This window comes from Parathielavia appendiculata, assembly GCF_033297405.1.
Source record: "Parathielavia appendiculata strain CBS 731.68 unplaced genomic scaffold N657scaffold_10, whole genome shotgun sequence".
Lineage (NCBI taxonomy): Eukaryota > Fungi > Ascomycota > Sordariomycetes > Sordariales > Chaetomiaceae > Parathielavia > Parathielavia appendiculata.
The window spans coordinates 312,356-329,161 of NW_026944229.1; the positions used below are offsets into that span (position 1 = coordinate 312,356).

General features: G+C 56.6%; 7 protein-coding genes across 7 annotated transcripts; 5 read left to right on the forward strand and 2 right to left on the reverse strand.

Moving 5' to 3' along the window:
- Positions 1-1,061: 1,061 nt before the first annotated feature.
- On the reverse strand, positions 1,062-2,575 carry N657DRAFT_576688 (glycosyltransferase family 4 protein; the record flags this gene model as incomplete). Its single annotated transcript, XM_062789197.1, has 2 exons — positions 1,062-2,043; positions 2,097-2,575. 2 exons carry the CDS (start codon positions 2,573-2,575, stop codon positions 1,062-1,064), a joined length of 1,461 nt encoding a protein of 486 aa, XP_062645631.1.
- Positions 2,576-2,865: 290 nt separating this feature from the next.
- On the forward strand, positions 2,866-5,755 carry N657DRAFT_647343 (P-loop containing nucleoside triphosphate hydrolase protein). The gene has a single exon (XM_062793292.1). It carries the CDS (start codon positions 2,906-2,908, stop codon positions 5,408-5,410), a length of 2,505 nt encoding a protein of 834 aa, XP_062645632.1. The 5' UTR covers positions 2,866-2,905; the 3' UTR covers positions 5,411-5,755.
- On the forward strand, positions 5,608-6,249 carry N657DRAFT_99785 (uncharacterized protein). The gene has a single exon (XM_062797633.1). It carries the CDS (start codon positions 5,806-5,808, stop codon positions 6,145-6,147), a length of 342 nt encoding a protein of 113 aa, XP_062645633.1. The 5' UTR covers positions 5,608-5,805; the 3' UTR covers positions 6,148-6,249.
- Positions 6,052-9,711, forward strand: N657DRAFT_647345 (actin-like ATPase domain-containing protein). The gene has a single exon (XM_062793293.1). It carries the CDS (start codon positions 6,356-6,358, stop codon positions 9,521-9,523), a length of 3,168 nt encoding a protein of 1,055 aa, XP_062645634.1. The 5' UTR covers positions 6,052-6,355; the 3' UTR covers positions 9,524-9,711.
- A 658-nt stretch (positions 9,712-10,369) lies between these two features.
- Positions 10,370-11,209, forward strand: N657DRAFT_657396 (uncharacterized protein; the record flags this gene model as incomplete). The annotated part of the gene is made up of 3 exons (XM_062794808.1): positions 10,370-10,425; positions 10,501-10,590; positions 10,690-11,209. 3 exons carry the CDS (start codon positions 10,370-10,372, stop codon positions 11,207-11,209), a joined length of 666 nt encoding a protein of 221 aa, XP_062645635.1.
- Positions 11,210-12,066: 857 nt separating this feature from the next.
- On the reverse strand, positions 12,067-14,314 carry N657DRAFT_600011 (uncharacterized protein). The gene is made up of 4 exons (XM_062790066.1): positions 13,618-14,314; positions 13,095-13,559; positions 12,469-12,996; positions 12,067-12,360 (listed from the first exon to the last, which is right to left on the reverse strand). The coding sequence occupies exons 1-4, from the start codon at positions 13,959-13,961 to the stop codon at positions 12,219-12,221; spliced, it is 1,479 nt and encodes a 492-aa protein (XP_062645636.1). The 5' UTR covers positions 13,962-14,314; the 3' UTR covers positions 12,067-12,218.
- Positions 14,315-15,383: 1,069 nt separating this feature from the next.
- Positions 15,384-16,763, forward strand: N657DRAFT_576983 (uncharacterized protein; the record flags this gene model as incomplete). The annotated part of the gene is made up of 3 exons (XM_062789226.1): positions 15,384-15,514; positions 15,746-15,854; positions 15,906-16,763. Coding segments are annotated over 3 exons (1,098 nt in total), but the record flags the coding sequence as incomplete, so codon positions are not given.
- Between the last annotated feature and the right edge of the window lie 43 nt (positions 16,764-16,806).

Consider the following 16,806-nt stretch of genomic DNA (forward strand, 5'->3'; position numbering starts at 1 on the left):
AAGCCAGTCTGCGAGCCAGCGCTTGCAGGGGGACTGGCCGATTGAGAGCCCAGACTACGCAAGGCTCGTTGAACAATGTCCGGTAGGGCCAGAATCTCACTAGGCTCTAGTTCCAATAGCTTGACCAATACCTTTTCCTGCATCATGCGTTCGTGGGTCTTGGGGTACTCCCTCAACACCTCCGCAAGCTTGCGTGGTGGCAGAGGTGAGAACACAATGGGTCTAGCTAGATCAGGACATTGGGCGAGCAATGTCTTTTGGGGCAGCTTCTTGTAAGCTCAGGGCCTCAGCCTCTTAAGCGTGCGCGGATACGCCTTTGCAAGCGCCTCCTGAGGGAGTTTCAAAATCTTGTATTTGGCAGTTCATCGAGAATTGCGGGTGGTAGCAGTTTTAGACGCTCGAGGTCCAGGTCTAGGATGGCTTCTGGTTGTTTCCGACCGACCTTCCTCCAGTATGTGATGATATCAGAGAAGTCGTCCGGGCCCTGGAATCAAGACCTGGGCCGGCGGAAGCTGAACATTGCGAAGCCCTCTTGTGCGAAGTGTCGCTGAGAAGAACATTCGATGGGATTGTCTGTGGAAACGAGACCTGGTATCGCAGTGGTGCCTTGAGACTCGTAAGCGCCTCAACGAAATGATATCTTGGATGTGAGGTTTGACAGTGCCGAAGCCTCACGGCCTTCCTTCATCGCCCCGCAACTGAAACCGGTCGCCATGGGGCAGCATCATGACTGGACCCCATGCAGAGCGTCCAGGCACACCGCAGTAATCACATGGATGCTTCTTGGCCATGGGGAGTGTGTCGATGGGGGAGGGGTGCTCAGCTCCACAACAGTATAATTCAGCCCTGGCCTATTTGTTAGCGTGTCACATGGAAAGGCAGTAAAACCAGGATGGAACGAAAGAGTTCTAGGACAGTGTGTTAGGAAAGGAGGAGAGCATCGATGCATACATTTTCGTTTCAGGGGGGACCACTCATCGCTTAGATAACTTGTCTAAGCCGGGTATCAGCATGCTTCCTCCGACGTAATCGGGAACATCCCTAGACCGGGTCTGATGCCCTCACCCAGCCTCCTTCCCATCCATCTTCCTCTCCTTCCTCGGCCAGTCCGGACAAGTGTCGATCCTATCCCTAGGAAACCAAAGCTCCAGGAACAGAAATATGAGATAATCGACAATCACGCACAGGCAGAACAGCTTGCCCGCCCAGATGCCACAGCCATAGTACCTCTTGAGCCGATCAATCAGCGCAAAGCTCTGCACCCCGGACCTTCCCCTCGTGGCACTCCAGCTCCCGGCGCCATTAGCAGCATCATACCCATAGAATTCGGCCTCGCTAATGGCGCCACATATCCCATTGTACACCCTCTCCGTCCTCATGGCCACGTTGGTCCACGAGTACATGCTCTTGACCTGCTCATGAAAGAGCTCGGTCCGCACCTTATTCGCGCGCAGCGCCGCGATGGCCCTGCCCGTGGCCGCGACGAGATCATCCTCCTCGGGCTTGGCAAAAACCGTCATGTGCGACGGCAGCACCTCTGGTATCCCCCCGACCTGGGTGCACACCACATACAAGCCGCAGCTGGCAGCCTCGACGATGACGGTCCCAAACGCTTCCGTCAGGGACGGGTGCAGGTAGATGTGGCCGCGCACCATGACGTCGCGGACCTCTTCGTGGCGGATCGGCCCCAGCATCTCGACGCGGTCCTGCAGCACATTCTGCTCAATCATTTGCTCCAGGTCGATGGCCTTTGGTCCGTCGCCGGCGATGATGAAGCGCGTGTTAGGGTGGTTCTCGAGGATGCGCGGGATCGCGGCCGTGAGCAGGTCGGTGCCTTTGTTGTAGAACAGGCGCGAGATGACGACGATGGTGATCATGCCGTGGGGCCCAAGGGGGCGGGCGGGCGGTGGGTGGTGTGGCCGGAACGAGGCGGGCAGGGGCTCCGAGTAGTCGAGGGGCTTGAAGTTTTCTGCTACGACGGCGTTGGGGATGACGGAGACCATGAGTGGGTCGAGAGAGGCGCGCAAAACGGTGTTTTCTTTGCTGGGAATTGTTAGTGTCGACACCCAGTGAAAGTACGAGGGTGAGAGACTCACCATGTGTGGCTTACGCAGATGACATGGTCCACATCGCTGAGGCTGAACTTGAGGATCTTGTTGGCAAAGATGCTCGCGGCATCGGCAAAGCCAAACAGGGAGTGGTCTGTGTAAACAGTCCGTAGTCCCATGGTCCTGGCGTGAAGGATGGCCTCGTGGCACAAGCTGCTCAAGCTGGCATGGCCGTGGACGATATCGATGCGCTCTCGCAGGATGATATTGCGGAAAATGGGAAAGAATGAGAAAACGGTGGGGAAGCTGGCGGATCGATACAGCACGAAGAAAGGTACATGGTAGACCTTGAGGCCGTTGGTGAGATAGCGGACGCCGGTGCGGCCCTTGTAAGCGTGCGTGATGATGATGACCTTGTGGCCCCTGTCCCTGAGCTTGGTCGACAACTGGTAGATGTGACTCTCGACTCCTCCTGGCTGCGGGAAAAAGAAGTCGCTAACCATGGCAATGTTGTATGTGGGCGCCATGGTCATAGGCAGGCCTGGAGTTCATTTTCCCAGGAGCGGCTGCCGAATGTTGATGAACGAGTGAAAGTGTTGGAGTGGGATGAGACGAGTTCCAGGTTCTTCGAAGCATGTGTGATTGTGTGTCCCTGACAGGGGATGAGAGCGACTGACAGGGGTGCTGAACGCTTGGAGCCACACCGCCTGCTAGTCCTGGTCTAGGCTGTCGGCACTCACACCGTCCAGGCCCACTAACCGGACGCCAAGTATGGCAGGAAGCTTGATCGCCAAAACTTTTTTGCTTGCAAATATCAGGCAAATCGAATCAAGACGGCAATCCACGCAAGCTCCGACATGTACAATCGGTACATTCCTCCTCCCAAGGAGAAGCCAGCGTCTAACAATTCGCAAGCAATTCCCGCTTCATACTCGGCCCCTTTCTCTTCGTCCCAACCATACGCCCGCTACATTCCCGGGCCAACATCATCCGCAGAGCCGGCCCAGCGTCCTCCAGCGCAGCCGCAACGGATTGTCTTTGACGATGCAGACCTTCCTCCAGTCGACCACACTAAGAGACAGCGGATCATAGATGAAGAGCTCACGGGCACAAGAGAGGACAAGAAAGCAAAGAACAAGTCCAAGTCGAAAAAGAGCACAGATGAAGGGAAGCTAGAGACCGAGGAAGATGGCGAAGAGAGCCAATTGACAGAGTCAAAGTCGCGCAAGCGCAAGAGGGGCGAAGAAGAGCCGGCCGCGATTCCTGAAAAGGAGATTCCAGAAGGAAGCGGTACAACCACCTCCAATGGCGTTGCAGCACCCGAGGTTGAGACGGCGGACCCCGCGGCTGGGGAGCGCAAACTGAAACGGGAGAAGAAGAAGAAGAGGAAACAGCAGGACAACCTAGATTCCGACATGGCCGATGGCGATGCAGACCACATCCGCAAGAGACACAGATCGGTTTTCGAGAAGGTCCAAAAGGCCTTGCAGGCCAAACCCGATGTGGATGTGAGAAAGAAAGAGGAGGACAAGGAAGAAGAGGACACTGAGCCAGTGGTGGAACATGGGCTTGAGCCGCTTCCGCAGCCAGAACCCTTCGTCCTTGATGAGTCAAGGTTGACCTACGAAACCCTGCCTCCATGGCTCGCGTCCCCGATCAAGGTGACGGCCGATATGACACGGCCATTCACGGAATTGGGCATCTCCCCAGAATCATCCAAGGTTCTTGAATCCAAGGGATTCAAAGAAGCATTTGCAGTGCAGACTGCGGTGCTCCCCTTGCTGTTGCCTTCCCCGGACAGGCAAGGCGACGTGGTAGTCGCAGCCCCCACTGGATCCGGAAAGACGCTGTCCTATGTCCTGCCTATGGTGTACGATATAAGCAAGGGTCGCGTCACCAGACTGCGCGCACTCATTGTACTGCCGACAAGGGATCTCGTCCAACAGGTGCAGCTCGCCTGCGAGTCCTGCGCCGCTGCGTTTGCCATCAATGGGGCCAAACGAGTCAAAATTGGGACCGCTATGGGAAACAGGGTGTTCATGGAGGAGCAGTCAGTCATTATGGGCGAGGAGCAGATTTACGATCCCAAGGGGTACGAGCAGTATTTGAAGAAGCAAGATAGCTTTGTCGACCTGGAGGACTCCGATATGGAGAATGACGACCTCGGGTTTGAGCGCGCTCAGCCGTTCCCCTACCACGTTATCGCCTATACCTCCAAGGTCGACATTCTCATCTGCACGCCCGGCCGACTGGTGGAGCATATCACCAAGACACCCGGATTTTCGCTGGACTATGTCCGCTGGCTAATTGTTGACGAGGCCGACAAACTCCTAGCTCAACACTTCCAGCAATGGTTGGATATAGTGACAGATAAGCTGAGTGTTGTCAAGCCCGGGGCGCGCGACTTCCCGGGGTCAAACAAGTCTTGTGTTCGGAAGGTCATTCTCAGTGCAACCATGACACGGGACCTCAGTTTGCTCAACGGGCTGAAGCTCTCCAGGCCGAAGCTCGTCGTGGTCGAAGGGACCAAGGCAGGCGAGCAGAGCCTGCCGCCTCTTCTCAAGGAGTTCGCCATCAAAATCCGCGAGCCCAGTCTCAAGCCTTTGTACCTCGTGGACCTGCTCCACAGCGAACACATGGCATCTGTCAACCCGGGTGATGTCGACGAAGCCTCTGAGGGATCAGAGACCAGCGACGTAGAGTCGCCATCCTCCTCTGATTCCGATTCCGGTTCCGATTCTGATTCCGACGCTGACGCTTCCGCCTCCCCAGGCGACGACGATGACCATTCCCAGCCATCCAAATTCAAGCCCCCCATCAAACAACCCAAACTCGCCACGACAATCCTCATATTCACCAAATCCAACGAAGCCGCTCTCCGCCTATCCCGCCTCCTCGCCCTGCTCGCGCCCGACCTAACTTCCTTGATCGGCACACTGACCTCCTCCACCAAGACCTCGCGCCGCGCGCGAACGCTGCGCGCCTTCGCGCAGGGCAAACTGCGCATCCTAGTGGCGTCGGACCTCGTGTCGCGCGGCATCGATCTGCTGAACCTCGAGCACGTCATCAACTACGACGTGCCCATCAGCGAGACGTCGTACGTGCACCGCGTGGGGAGGACGGCGAGGGCCGGGAGGAAGGGGTGTGCGTGGACTTTGCTGGAGCATGCTGAGGCGAGGCGGTTTTGGAGGGATTTTGCGGGCGAGGGGAAGGGTGCGGTGACGAGCATTGTGAGGGCTGGGAAAGTGGAGAGGGTGAGGGTTGGGCCGGAGGGGGGCGAGTTTGAGGAGGAGAGGGTGAAGGAGTATGAGGCTGCGTTGGAGAGGCTGAGGCTGGAGGCTCAGGCGGTGGGGAGGAAGTAGATAGGGCGATGAGAATGGGAGGTACAAAGTGTTTTATGTAGGTGTGGTGATGGTCTTGAAGAGACGACGTCCATGCCGTGGGTTTTGCTGATGAAGTTGTTGAGAGTTTCCACTGCATTGTGGGATACATGGAAGCACTGCTCTACATGTTTCTCTCAATTTCCCCTTGAGGCGCTGGGAGGTAGGACCGGGTCCGAAGGTAAGGGACGGATGGACAAGTGTCCTGTCTACGTGTACTGACCCATCCGGCCCCACCATGCCGTTACGGCGCTGGCAAACAGACCACAACTTAGAGACGATCTCCAGCAGCAGCGATCGTATGGCAGACTTGTTTATTACTCAGTTGTTTTTGAATCGAATATGTTTGATATCTTCTTTACCCAAGATCGGAAAACATGGTCTGCTGCTCCTCGCTTTCTACGCTAGGCACAATTGCTGTTTCATGTCCAACTGTCGTCTCCGACAGCCAAAGACGCCGGCTTGGCGAGTGGCTCACCTGCCTTAACGAGCCAATCCCGTTTCAGGGCTGGAGCAGCACTTGCCGGATTCTCTCCACGAAGCAGTCATCTGATTGGCCAGGTGGCTTTGCTAAAGCTTACCACCACCGGGGTCTGTTCCATGTCACCAGTTGTCCTTTTGGCAGAGAACAGCTTGCAGTTGCCCGAGTACAAAAAAAGCCACGACTACGCCATGCCCACGGCGCAGACATCGCCCTCCAACGACAAGATACCAATTGAGGCCAGCTTTTGTTCTGCACGTGGCCGGACGACCGGTCTTTTTCGTTGGATTCCCTTCGTTCCGCTGGATTTTTAGTTACCTGGGTAAGTCGTGTTATCCGTCTCGAAGTATCCGACGCAGGACTTGCCACAGCAACCTGAGATCTGTCATCAACAAGCCGAACTCCGACTGCAACTGAGACTGCGAAACACCAACCGACCGCCCATGATGGCGCAATCAACGCCCTTCCTTACACCCCTCACACGCCTCGTAGCCGTCCTCCTCCTCCTCGTTACCCCACAAGTTCTCGCCGTGTCAGCCGTCGTCGGCATCGACCTCGGAACAGAGTACATCAAGGCGGCGCTCGTGAAGCCGGGTATCCCGCTCGAGATTGTCCTGACGAAAGACTCGCGCCGCAAGGAGGTCTCGGCCGTCGTCTTTAAGCCCTCTCCGAATGGCCCTGCCGATACTAGTAAGAAGGGATCCGATGGCCCTTTCTTCCCCGAGCGCGCGTACGGCTCCGACGCCATGGCGCTCGCGCCCCGCTTCCCGGGGGATGTGTATCCCAACCTGAAAAGTCTGCTGGGCTTGCGCGTGGACAGGGAGGAGGTGCGTGAGTATGCGAGGCGGCATCCTGCGCTAAGGGTGGCTGGGCATCCGGTCAAGGGGACCGCGGCGTTCAGGAGTGGCGGGGCGTTTGGTGATGAGGAGGAGGCGTGGCTGGTGGAGGAGTTGTTGGCGATGGAGCTGGCGGCGATCAGGGGGAATGCGGAGGCGTTGGCAGGTTCGGGCAGTTCGGTCCGCTCGGCGGTGCTGACGGTGCCTGGGTATTATACCGTCGAGGAGAAGCGCGCTGTTCAGTTGGCGGCTGAGCTGGCTGGACTCAAAGTACTCTCCCTGGTTAGCGATGGGCTGGCGGTTGGGGTGCATTATGCGACTAGCAGGCAGTTCCCGAACGTCAATGACGGGGGGAAGCCCGAATATCATATGGTGTTTGATATGGGCGCCGGGTCGACCAAGGCGACCGTGCTGCGGTTCCAGAGCAGGACGGTCAAGGATGTGGGCAAGTTCAACAAGACCGTGCAAGAGGTGCAGGTGGTCGGGAGCGGCTGGGACCGGACACTAGGCGGTGATGCGCTGAACTACCTGATTGTGGACGACATGATCGCGCAGTTCGCTGCGTCGCCCAAGGCGAAGTCGGCCGGTGTGGAGGCGGACGCGGTCAAGGCGCATGGTCGCACTATCGCCAAGCTAACCAAGGAGGCCGAGCGCGTGAGGCATGTGCTCAGCGCCAACCAGAACACCCAGGCCAGCTTTGAGGGGTTGTATGACGACGTCGACTTCAAGTACAAGATTTCTCGGGCCGAGTTTGAGGACATGGCGGTCACCCACGCCGAGCGCGTTCGAGTAGCTGTCCAGAATGCCCTCACCGCATCGGGAATCGAACTCAAGGATCTTGACTCGGTCATCCTCCATGGCGGTGCCTCGCGCACCCCCTTCGTCCAGAAACAACTCGAGAAGGTCTTGGGCGGCGCCGACAAGATCCGCACCAACGTCAACTCGGACGAGGCTGCCGTATTTGGCGCAGGGTTCCGGGCTGCCGAGCTCAGCCCCAGCTTCCGCGTCAAGGAGATCCGCGTCGGCGAAGCTGCCGCGTATCCGGTCAGCATGAAGTGGAAGACGGACGAGGGCAAGGAGAAGCAGCAGCGTCTGTGGACCGCCACGTCGTACCTCGGCGCCCCCGCCAAGGAGGTGACTTTTACGAACCGGGATGATTTTTCTGTTACTTTCTACCAGGCCGTTCCCGCGCCTAAATTTGATACGGGCGCTGTCGACGCCGAGATCAAGACTCTCACGACCAAGAATTTGACTACTTCGGTTGCCGAGCTTGTTGAGAAGCACAAGTGCGACAAGGCCGATATCAAGCTCAAGATGAGCGCCCGGCTTGCGAGTGACAATGGCGAGGTCGATGTCACCAAGGTCACGATCGAGTGCGAGGCTGAGACCGCAGAGAAGGAGGGCTTTGTTGATGGTGTTAAGAATTTGTTTGGCTTTGGCAAGAAGGAGCAGCAGCCTTTGAAGGATGGGGAGTCGTCATCTGAGGAGGCCGAGACGGAGACCTCATCCTCGACCGTCGAGAGCTCCACAACGTCGACTACTACCAGCTCCGTCCCGGAGGCATCCGCATCCGAGTCGGCTGATGCCAAGGCCGCCAGCAGGAAGACGCAGCTCGTTGTCATCCCTGTTCAGTTTACCCAGGAGAAGACCGGCGTGCCCCAATTGTCCAAGGCCGACCTCACAGCCATCAAGGACCGCCTCAGGGCCTTCGAGGCTTCCGACCGCGCGCGGAGACAGCGGGAGGAGGCCTTGAACCAGCTCGAAGCCTACACCTACAAAGTTCGCGAGCTGATTGAGAAGGAGGATTTCATCGCCCACTCGACCGCTGAGGAGCGGGCCAGCCTCGAGAAGAAGAACAGCGATGCCAGCGACTGGCTCTACGGCGATGGCGCCGACGCCACTAAGGAGGATCTCAAGGCCAAGCTCAAGGAGCTGAAGGCCATTGTCGACCCCGTGCAGAAGCGCATCGACGAAGCCTCCAAGCGGCCCGAGCTCGTCAAGAATCTGCAAGACGCACTAAAGAACACTAAGGAGTTCGTCGCCGACATCAAGAACAAGATTGCCGAGCACGAGGCCTTCCTGTCCTCGAAGCCCGCCTCCTCACCTTCCACCGTCGACAGCGGAAAGTCCACCACCACCACAGCCCCTGCCTCTTCCTCCTCATCAGGAGATTTTGACGGGTTGGAGGATGACGACGCCACCACCACCACGACGACCGCCGCACCCACCGCCATGGAGGACATCGACAAAGAGCGCGGCCCCGTGCCCCCGCTCTACACCCTCGAGGATCTTAAGGAGAGCGAGGAGGCGTACGCCTCCATTTCGGCTTGGCTGGAGGAGAAGCTTGCCGAGCAAGAAAAGCTGGGCACCACCGACGATCCCGTTTTGTTGGTCAAGGACTTGACCGAGAGGCGAGAGCGGCTGGACAGGGTGGGCATGGAGCTTGCGATGAAGGGGGTAAGGAATTTTGAGAAGAAGAACAAGAGGGAGAAGGAAGAGAACGGGGGAAAGAAGAAGGCTAAGGCAAAGGCGAGCGGGACCAAGACGGCGTCGGGCAAAACTGCGCAGCAGACTATCAAGCTGCAGCCGGGCGAGGACGGCAAGATGCCGTCGCAGGAGGAGCTGGAGGAGTTGTTGCGGGAGTTTATGAAGGAGGGGGAAGGCGGGAAGACAGAGGAGCAGAAGACTGCGGAGAAGAAAAGCGAGGAGCAGCAGCAGCAGCAGCAGCAGCAGCAGCAGCAGCAGGAAAAAAAGGAGGAGGGGCATGATGAGCTGTAGGCTGGGTCATAGGTCGTTCTATAGACGAGATGGGGTGCATTGATTGGAGTTATAGGCTGATAGACATTGGTTTGTCTTATGTAAAGATATTTCTCAAAGGCGAGTTCCATCGTTATTAACTATTCGCTGTCTGGAAAATGTATGGCAATTTTGAGAGCGTGCCACTGCTCCACTGCAAGACATAAATGGAGATTTGGATCATCTCAGGGTTGCACCACAAATGCCATCTGGAGTCTGGACTTGTGAACATTTCTCCATGATCTGGAACTTGCACCGTTGGCGGCTGATCTCATTCGCCCTCGCGAGAGCAAGTCATGGCTTGCCAATTTTCGGAAGTGACGATGTGTAGTGCGGTTTCTGCTGTAGTGGATGCAGCAACAGACACGCGTCCTAGATGGGTGTAATGAGGTAAACCTTAGACAATAATGCCAGAATGCGCTCATTTGATCACGTTGCTGCAGCCCGTGCCGAGGATGAGCCATCAGCAGTCACAGTCTTTGACGTGACCAGATCTCGAGGTGTTGGGCGCATTGCCATTGCCCCTGCGGCTGCCCCTGACAGATCAGCGCACCCATCCCTGCTCAGGCGACCGTAGACCCTTCCATGTCAGGAGGGCCCCGCACCTTGTGGCCCGCAAATGTGACGCTAGTGATTTGGCGATAGCCAGCTGGGACCCTTTTGATTAGCATTTGATCAAGACCATTCCCAAACCCCAGCTTTTGTTCCTTCAACTTGCACTCGAACTCGAACATCGAAGCTCGCACCAACCTGAAACGTATATCCAGCTAGCTCTTGCCTCGACAAGCATAGCTCGACTTATCTCTCTGAATCACCACAGCTACGACCATGTCCGACGAGGAACTCGACCGCGAGTGGAAGCCCAATGGGCGGCGCCCGCAATCGTGTGTCTGCCCCTATCCAGCGATCCTGGGATGCGCCAAGGGGATAAGAACTAACCGCCATCGCGAATGATGCAGCGCGATCGCCCAGATGTTCTCGCAAGAGCTGATGGACATCTTCCGCATCGACAACAGCGTCAATGACCTGGATGAGAAGGTGAAGCAGCGGTCAGTGTCCCACCAACCCCGCCAAACGCTGTCGCCAGCCGCGACGCCACACATGTCAACAACGCAAACAGAGTGCTGATCGTCCCTGCGGCGATGCAGGAAGCAACAAATCAACTCACAGACATCCGAGCTTGAGGCTCTCGAGGCGCGCATCCGCGAGATGGAGATGAGGCTGAAAGGGCAAATCGGCCCCGACAACCCTGGCCAGTCCAGCACAGCGGGCGCTGCTCAATCCAACAATACAAGCGCACCTGCGCCTCCCGAGAAAGATTACCCGGCCGACCAGAGCCGGGCACGGGAGCAGCAGCACAAGTACGCCGGCAGCCGCCCGGGCACGGCCAAGCAGAGTCAGCCCACCGTTCCGGGTGCGCTGCCGCCGACCCCCGCGGGAAGTGAAGGTGAATCCAAGCCTTCCGTTACCTTACCATTCAGACCCGCCCCCCGGCCGCCAGGAACCCAAGCAGAGTTACGATCAAGCACCAGCCATCCTAGCCGAACACAGCCGAAGACTGCGCCGGGGGGCGATTCGGACTCTGTCAAGTCCATGTCCGAGAGCGTGAGTGTTGCTGACTATGTAATTGTCCCCGCGCCAGACGGTGATCGCGAGCGGGATGCCTAAAGCACGGACCCGACGGCTTTCTTGAATACCTCCTTGGCGAATTGCAGTATGGAAACAGGGACTCACCACCAACCTCAACCGGTACGGCGACGGAACGACGACGACACGATGACTCTATACCCACATTAGACTTCTTAATTCCTGTGACGCTACCAGCAACCCCCGAACCCGACCCTCAGGACCCCATCTCCCCAAGCCCCGTCTGGATGGGCTTTGGGGACCGTCAATTAATTTGCCGAAATATCCACCGTACTTCCCGGCGCTCGAGCTTTCCCCCCGGCACAACATAGCTGCTACGAAAAGCCGTCATGGCTCGCGCACGGGATGCCGATTCGGGAATCACCCTCTCTGCTCGTTTTTCTATCTCGGATTCAATTTCAATCCCATTTCCAACTGTCATACTTCAGGAAGTTGCTATGCATGGAGTTCATGTAACTTTTCATTGGATTGCTGGAACAAGGCGGAGGCGGGTCATGTCTGGGTATGGGAGACAGGCATATTGGCACTCATTTTGTTCTGTCATGGCGACCTTATATATCATGCCATATATGGCTGGACTTTTGTAGCTGCCAATACATTGGGTACTTCACCCGTTGCACTCACGTCATAACTTGATCGTTCTTCGCCCATGGCATTATTCGAGGTGCTCAGTGATTCCAAGCTGGCTACAGTATCCGGGACTGCTTCCTTTGCGTAACGGCAAGGGATGGGATATCGGGGCTTTGGGGCCGCACTCTCAGTGCCGAGCTAACAGCCGACAGGAAGATCATTGAGGGCAGCCGTAGATTCAAACCTAATCAGCGGCCTAATCTCAACTTCCCAAGCAATGCAGTTTCACTGGAGCCGTGATCGTTGTTAGCAGCTCCTGTTTAGTTCAGGAGGTCCATTAGGCAACTTCAGGACTGAATCCCCCTGCATCAGTTGAATAACTACATGGTGCGTTGGAGGTTATCATGATTCGTAGCAGACGTGCTAGTACAGGTCTGTTGCCCTACAGCCTATCTCGCCCTCAAGCTCCCCACGTAACGTTAGATATGTCCGCAACCCAGGTGTACCCCCGATCCTCCGTGGCACATCGCGCCTGGCCATCAACGATCTCACAGGCCAGTGTAGTATTAAGTTTCGCCGTAGTCACTCCACGAAACGTGATCCTGTCCAAGGGTTTCCATCGTCAGCCAAGCCGTTCTTTACAGAAACCCAAAAGGCAAGGGAACTGGCAAAACAAACGACAAAAGAAAGAAAGAAGAGAAGGAACGTACGGATGTGCTTCATCCAATTCCCGACACTCCCACCTCGCCTGCAACTCAAGCTCGCCCCCCTCCTCCCCTTCCCCTTTTCCTCCCTCATACCTAAACCGGCACTGTTTAGGCCACAGCGGCAACCCATTCCCGCCATCGGCGCCTATCTCGCACGCATACCAACCTGCGTCGTCCTTGATGAGTTCACCCTGATAAATGGGGATGGGATACTGAAACCCCCTGTCCTCGACCATGAGAATCACCTCGAAGCTGACCTCCTCCCCATTAACTTCAAAATGGCTGAACTGCCAGCGCGGGTTGAGGATGGAGGTCAGTGTGCAGCCGTCGCCGCGCCGGGAGGGGACTGGGTCTTCGAGGGCGTAGGGCCGGATAGTGGCCACGGTGCCGAGGTTGCCGGTTAAGGAGATGGGGGAGGCGGTGGTGCAATATTTGTTGGTGAGGTTGTCGGTGGTGTCGTCGTCGTCGGTGGGTGAGGAGGTGTTGCAGGTTAGGGGGAGTGTGGTGCTGCCTGTAGCGGTGATTTGGAGGCTGGAAAAACCGGGGCAAGGAGGTTAGTACCCAAATGTATCTTACTTAAAAGAGTCGAATTGTCGACGTTTGGGGATGAGAAACACGAATGAGCTTACGGTTTCGCCGCGTCGGTGTCGTCGCAGAACCAGGTCTGGTTGAGCGAAAAGGTTGATGTGACCGGGTCGAAGGAGGCCTGGGTGGCGATGGGATATTGCCCAACGCTGAAGGACTGGAACTCCTGGCCGACGCACAAGAGCCGCGAGAGGTCGGGGGTGCCGCCGAAGGAACCGGCCGGCATGCAGCTCGCCTGGTAGCCGTTGGCCGGGTTGGTGACGACTAAGTTGAAGTTCTGGAAAGGGGTGCGCGAGACGCCGTCGCCGGGCTCGTCGGTGTAGTGGATTGATGACAGGGTCCAGCTGGGCTTCTCGGACCGCGCGGTGCATCCCACCGAGTCGTGACCCGTGGGACCGTCGGCGTAGACAGGGGTGATTGCCACGGGAGAGTAAAGTGACCCCTTGACGAGTAGTGGCGAGGAGTAGTTCAGAGCGGCCGAGCTGTTTCCGGCTGCGTTGAATGTCAACCTGGAAATAGATTAGCCACTGCTACACACGTAGCGTCTGGGTGGACTCGGTGATTTACTCCTTGCCTCGGTCGTTGCAAGTCCACGACTGTTTCAGGAGGAACGTGGCCGAGGTCTCGTCCACTTGCACCGAAGCTCCGAGTGGTTCGTTTGTCGACGGGGTACCCTGGATGGAGCAAGCACTCCAGCCACCCCTCTCTGTTTGACAGGCCAGGCTTGCCGTGTAGTTGATGGCTCGATTTAAGACGTTGAACGAGACAACCGCATTGGTGTGCTTCACGTCTTGGATGAGCCAGCTGGGGATGGAGAATGATTTGGCGGTGCACCCATTGCTGTGGTCTGGCGACGTCTGTGCCGACGCAAGCACTGCTGTTGAAACAGCAAGGGGGAAGAGACGCGTCATGACGGTAACGGTTTGGAGACAGGTCTCACAGAAGAACGGCGGTCGTGGCCGTCACATAGAGCTATCCGGAGAAGAGACACGCATAGCTCTATTAAATATCAACTGGAAAATCCTCATAACCTTCCAGAAGCCAAACTCTTTTGGCAGAAGCCCTCAACCACCCTAGGATGAGGAGAAGTCGTGAGGAGAAGCCTGTAGCTTCAAACATCAAGCCGTCCCAATTGATTAGCCCACAGGGATCTACAACGTGGTGCAAGCAAATAGCCAGATGAAAGAGAGATTTGTATGATATTGTTTTTCGAGCAACAGCACATAACAGGTAGGTGCGGGCCAACTGCCGAGTGGACGTACGGGGGATTAGGGAATGTGCCACGGGCCAGCTCGGAAGATATGCACGGCAAATTTTTAGATATACCGAGTCTCTGTCGGCCTGCTCCCAACCCTCGGCTAGTTTGACCCGAACGTTAACATACCTTATCCGGGGGGTGTATACTACTCCTCTGCAAGACGATTGTACAAACATCCAGGACTCTCGACTTTAGCTTGACTAGGCGACTGAGACCAGTAAGTCTGAACCTAAAGCTGGACGTTTGTGGTCGACGCGCACACGCAGTGAGATGATTAGTAGATGGCGAGGATCGTGCGTTTATGTTCGCATATGCTACTATAGCCGGGAAGCAGAGGCGAGTAGGTGTGGCTCTTTGCAGATACGGTTGATCGGTGAGTTCTCTCTGTTTAGAATAACAGAGAGAGAAATCACCCATTCTACTCCACTCGCTGATTACCCTCTTTTTCCCTACCTTTTATTTACCTACTCTGGGTGCTTGGACCATCAACTGTAGGTGATCCTCCCCCTACAATGGAGGGCTTGGTGTTTTGTCCGACTGTTTGTTGAGATTTGCAAACACCCGACCTCCTTCCATCCCATCACTTAGCCTTTCAAGTTTCACCCTCTCTGCCCTTTCAAACATTAAACCTTTTCACTTCGCTTCGCCCACATTACATGTCGGGCAGTTCCATGGACCCTGGCCAGCCAGGCGACCACCAGAGTCGCACGACTCTCCGTATCGGAGAAGCGCACCTTTTGACCGCCTGACAGCATCGCTGCCTTCGTCCGGTGTCACGGTTTCGCCAGGAATATCCCAAATCCCGACTACCCTTGACATCCTGCAAGTTCCACCAGCCCTCCCTACAACCTGACTCCATCGGAGGTGACAACCATGGCCCAAAACGCCGTCCCGACGTTGCAGGAAGGCACCAGCTCCAGCACAGCAATTGACCAAGCCAGTTAACGCCGGCTTCCGCAATACCGACCTGCTCATTGGGCGGTTCGAAGAAGAAACCCATCTCTCCCAGCCCGCAACAACATCACGCGCCAGCGCCAGCACCAACGTCGTCGTACTGTATCCGGGTACTCTCTGGCGGCTGAATGGCCTTGTGCATTCAGTAGAAGTGCTGAAACAGGCCGGTTACGTGGTCGAGAAGCTCACAGATGAGCAGTTCAACAAAAAGAAACGGTGTGTAACATGCGGTGCCCGAAGTGAGTTGCAGACGTATCCGCTGATCGATCATGCATTACCTCCGTCCGCTGCCCAATAGGTGGTGGTAATTCTGCTAACAATTGGAGCGGTCTGAAAGAAGCCCCGCGTGAGAAACCGCCAAAGCAGCAGGCCAGATGAACAGCAGCAACCATCTCAACCCGATGCCGAGCAGCCGAGAGCTGAAGGCAGCGACCGTGGGACAAGCCATTCCGGGCGGGGAAAGGAAACAAGTGTGGAAAGGAGGAGAAGAAGAAGTAGAAGGAGGAAGAGCTCTTCAGCAGCTGGAAACCCAACCTCAAGCGACTCTGGCAACGGCCCGAAGGTCCTACTCTGCAACTTTTACCCCGGCACGGTGGCATACAAGGGGAGGCCCTCAATTCTCCAACGAACAACAACAAAAGAGCAACTGAGAACTGACACGGTTGTTTTCGAACAGAAGTGGACATGCTGCGGCAAGCACGTCAGCGAGGGCCCTTGCACGGGAAAGGCGGACCATGACGCGCCAGTCGACCAAGACCACGCGACCAATGAGCGACGCTGGCAGTTCCATACCACCTCTCGAAAGTTTCTGCCCAGCCATCGCCTGGCAGTCGCCATCGATTGTGAGATGAGCACCGCCGTCGACGGCGATTCCGAGCTCATCCGTCTCACCGTGATCGACTACTTCTCCGGCGAGACACTCATTGACGGCTTGGTCTGCCCCGACATCGCCATGCTGCACTACAACACTCGCTGGTCGGGCGTCAAGAAAGCCGACATGGAGAGGTCGCTCCGCCAGGGCGAGTGCATCATGGGCCGGGACGCTGTTCGAAGGGCAGTCTCTGAGTACGTGGGCCCCTCGACCATCGTCGTCGGTCACAGTGTCCAGAACGACTTGGCCGCGCTCCGTTGGATCCACCATCGCGTGGCCGACTCTCACATTATTGAGTCGTCCGTGAGGAAGGAGGCCGAATTGAAGGCGGAGAAGGAGAGGGAGAAGAAGAAGCCGCAAGGAGCGGGGCAAGAGAAAGGGAAGAAAGTAGGAGACGAAAAGCCCAAGACGGGAGGAGAGCTGGCCGAGGCCAAGGACAGGAAACGGTGCGTCAAGCATCACCATGATGGAACATCGCCCAAGGCTCTTGCTATGAAGCACTTGGGGCGGGCCATTCAGGTGGGTAACAAGGGTCATGACAGCTTGGAGGACGCGCTCGCTGCCAGAGACCTAATTCATGCCAACATTATTGGCCTCATCAACTCCCCCCGCTTCGCTGAACTGATTTAGGTGTTTTTTTCTAGAGAGGCAGATGAGACGGCTTCTGTAAGGT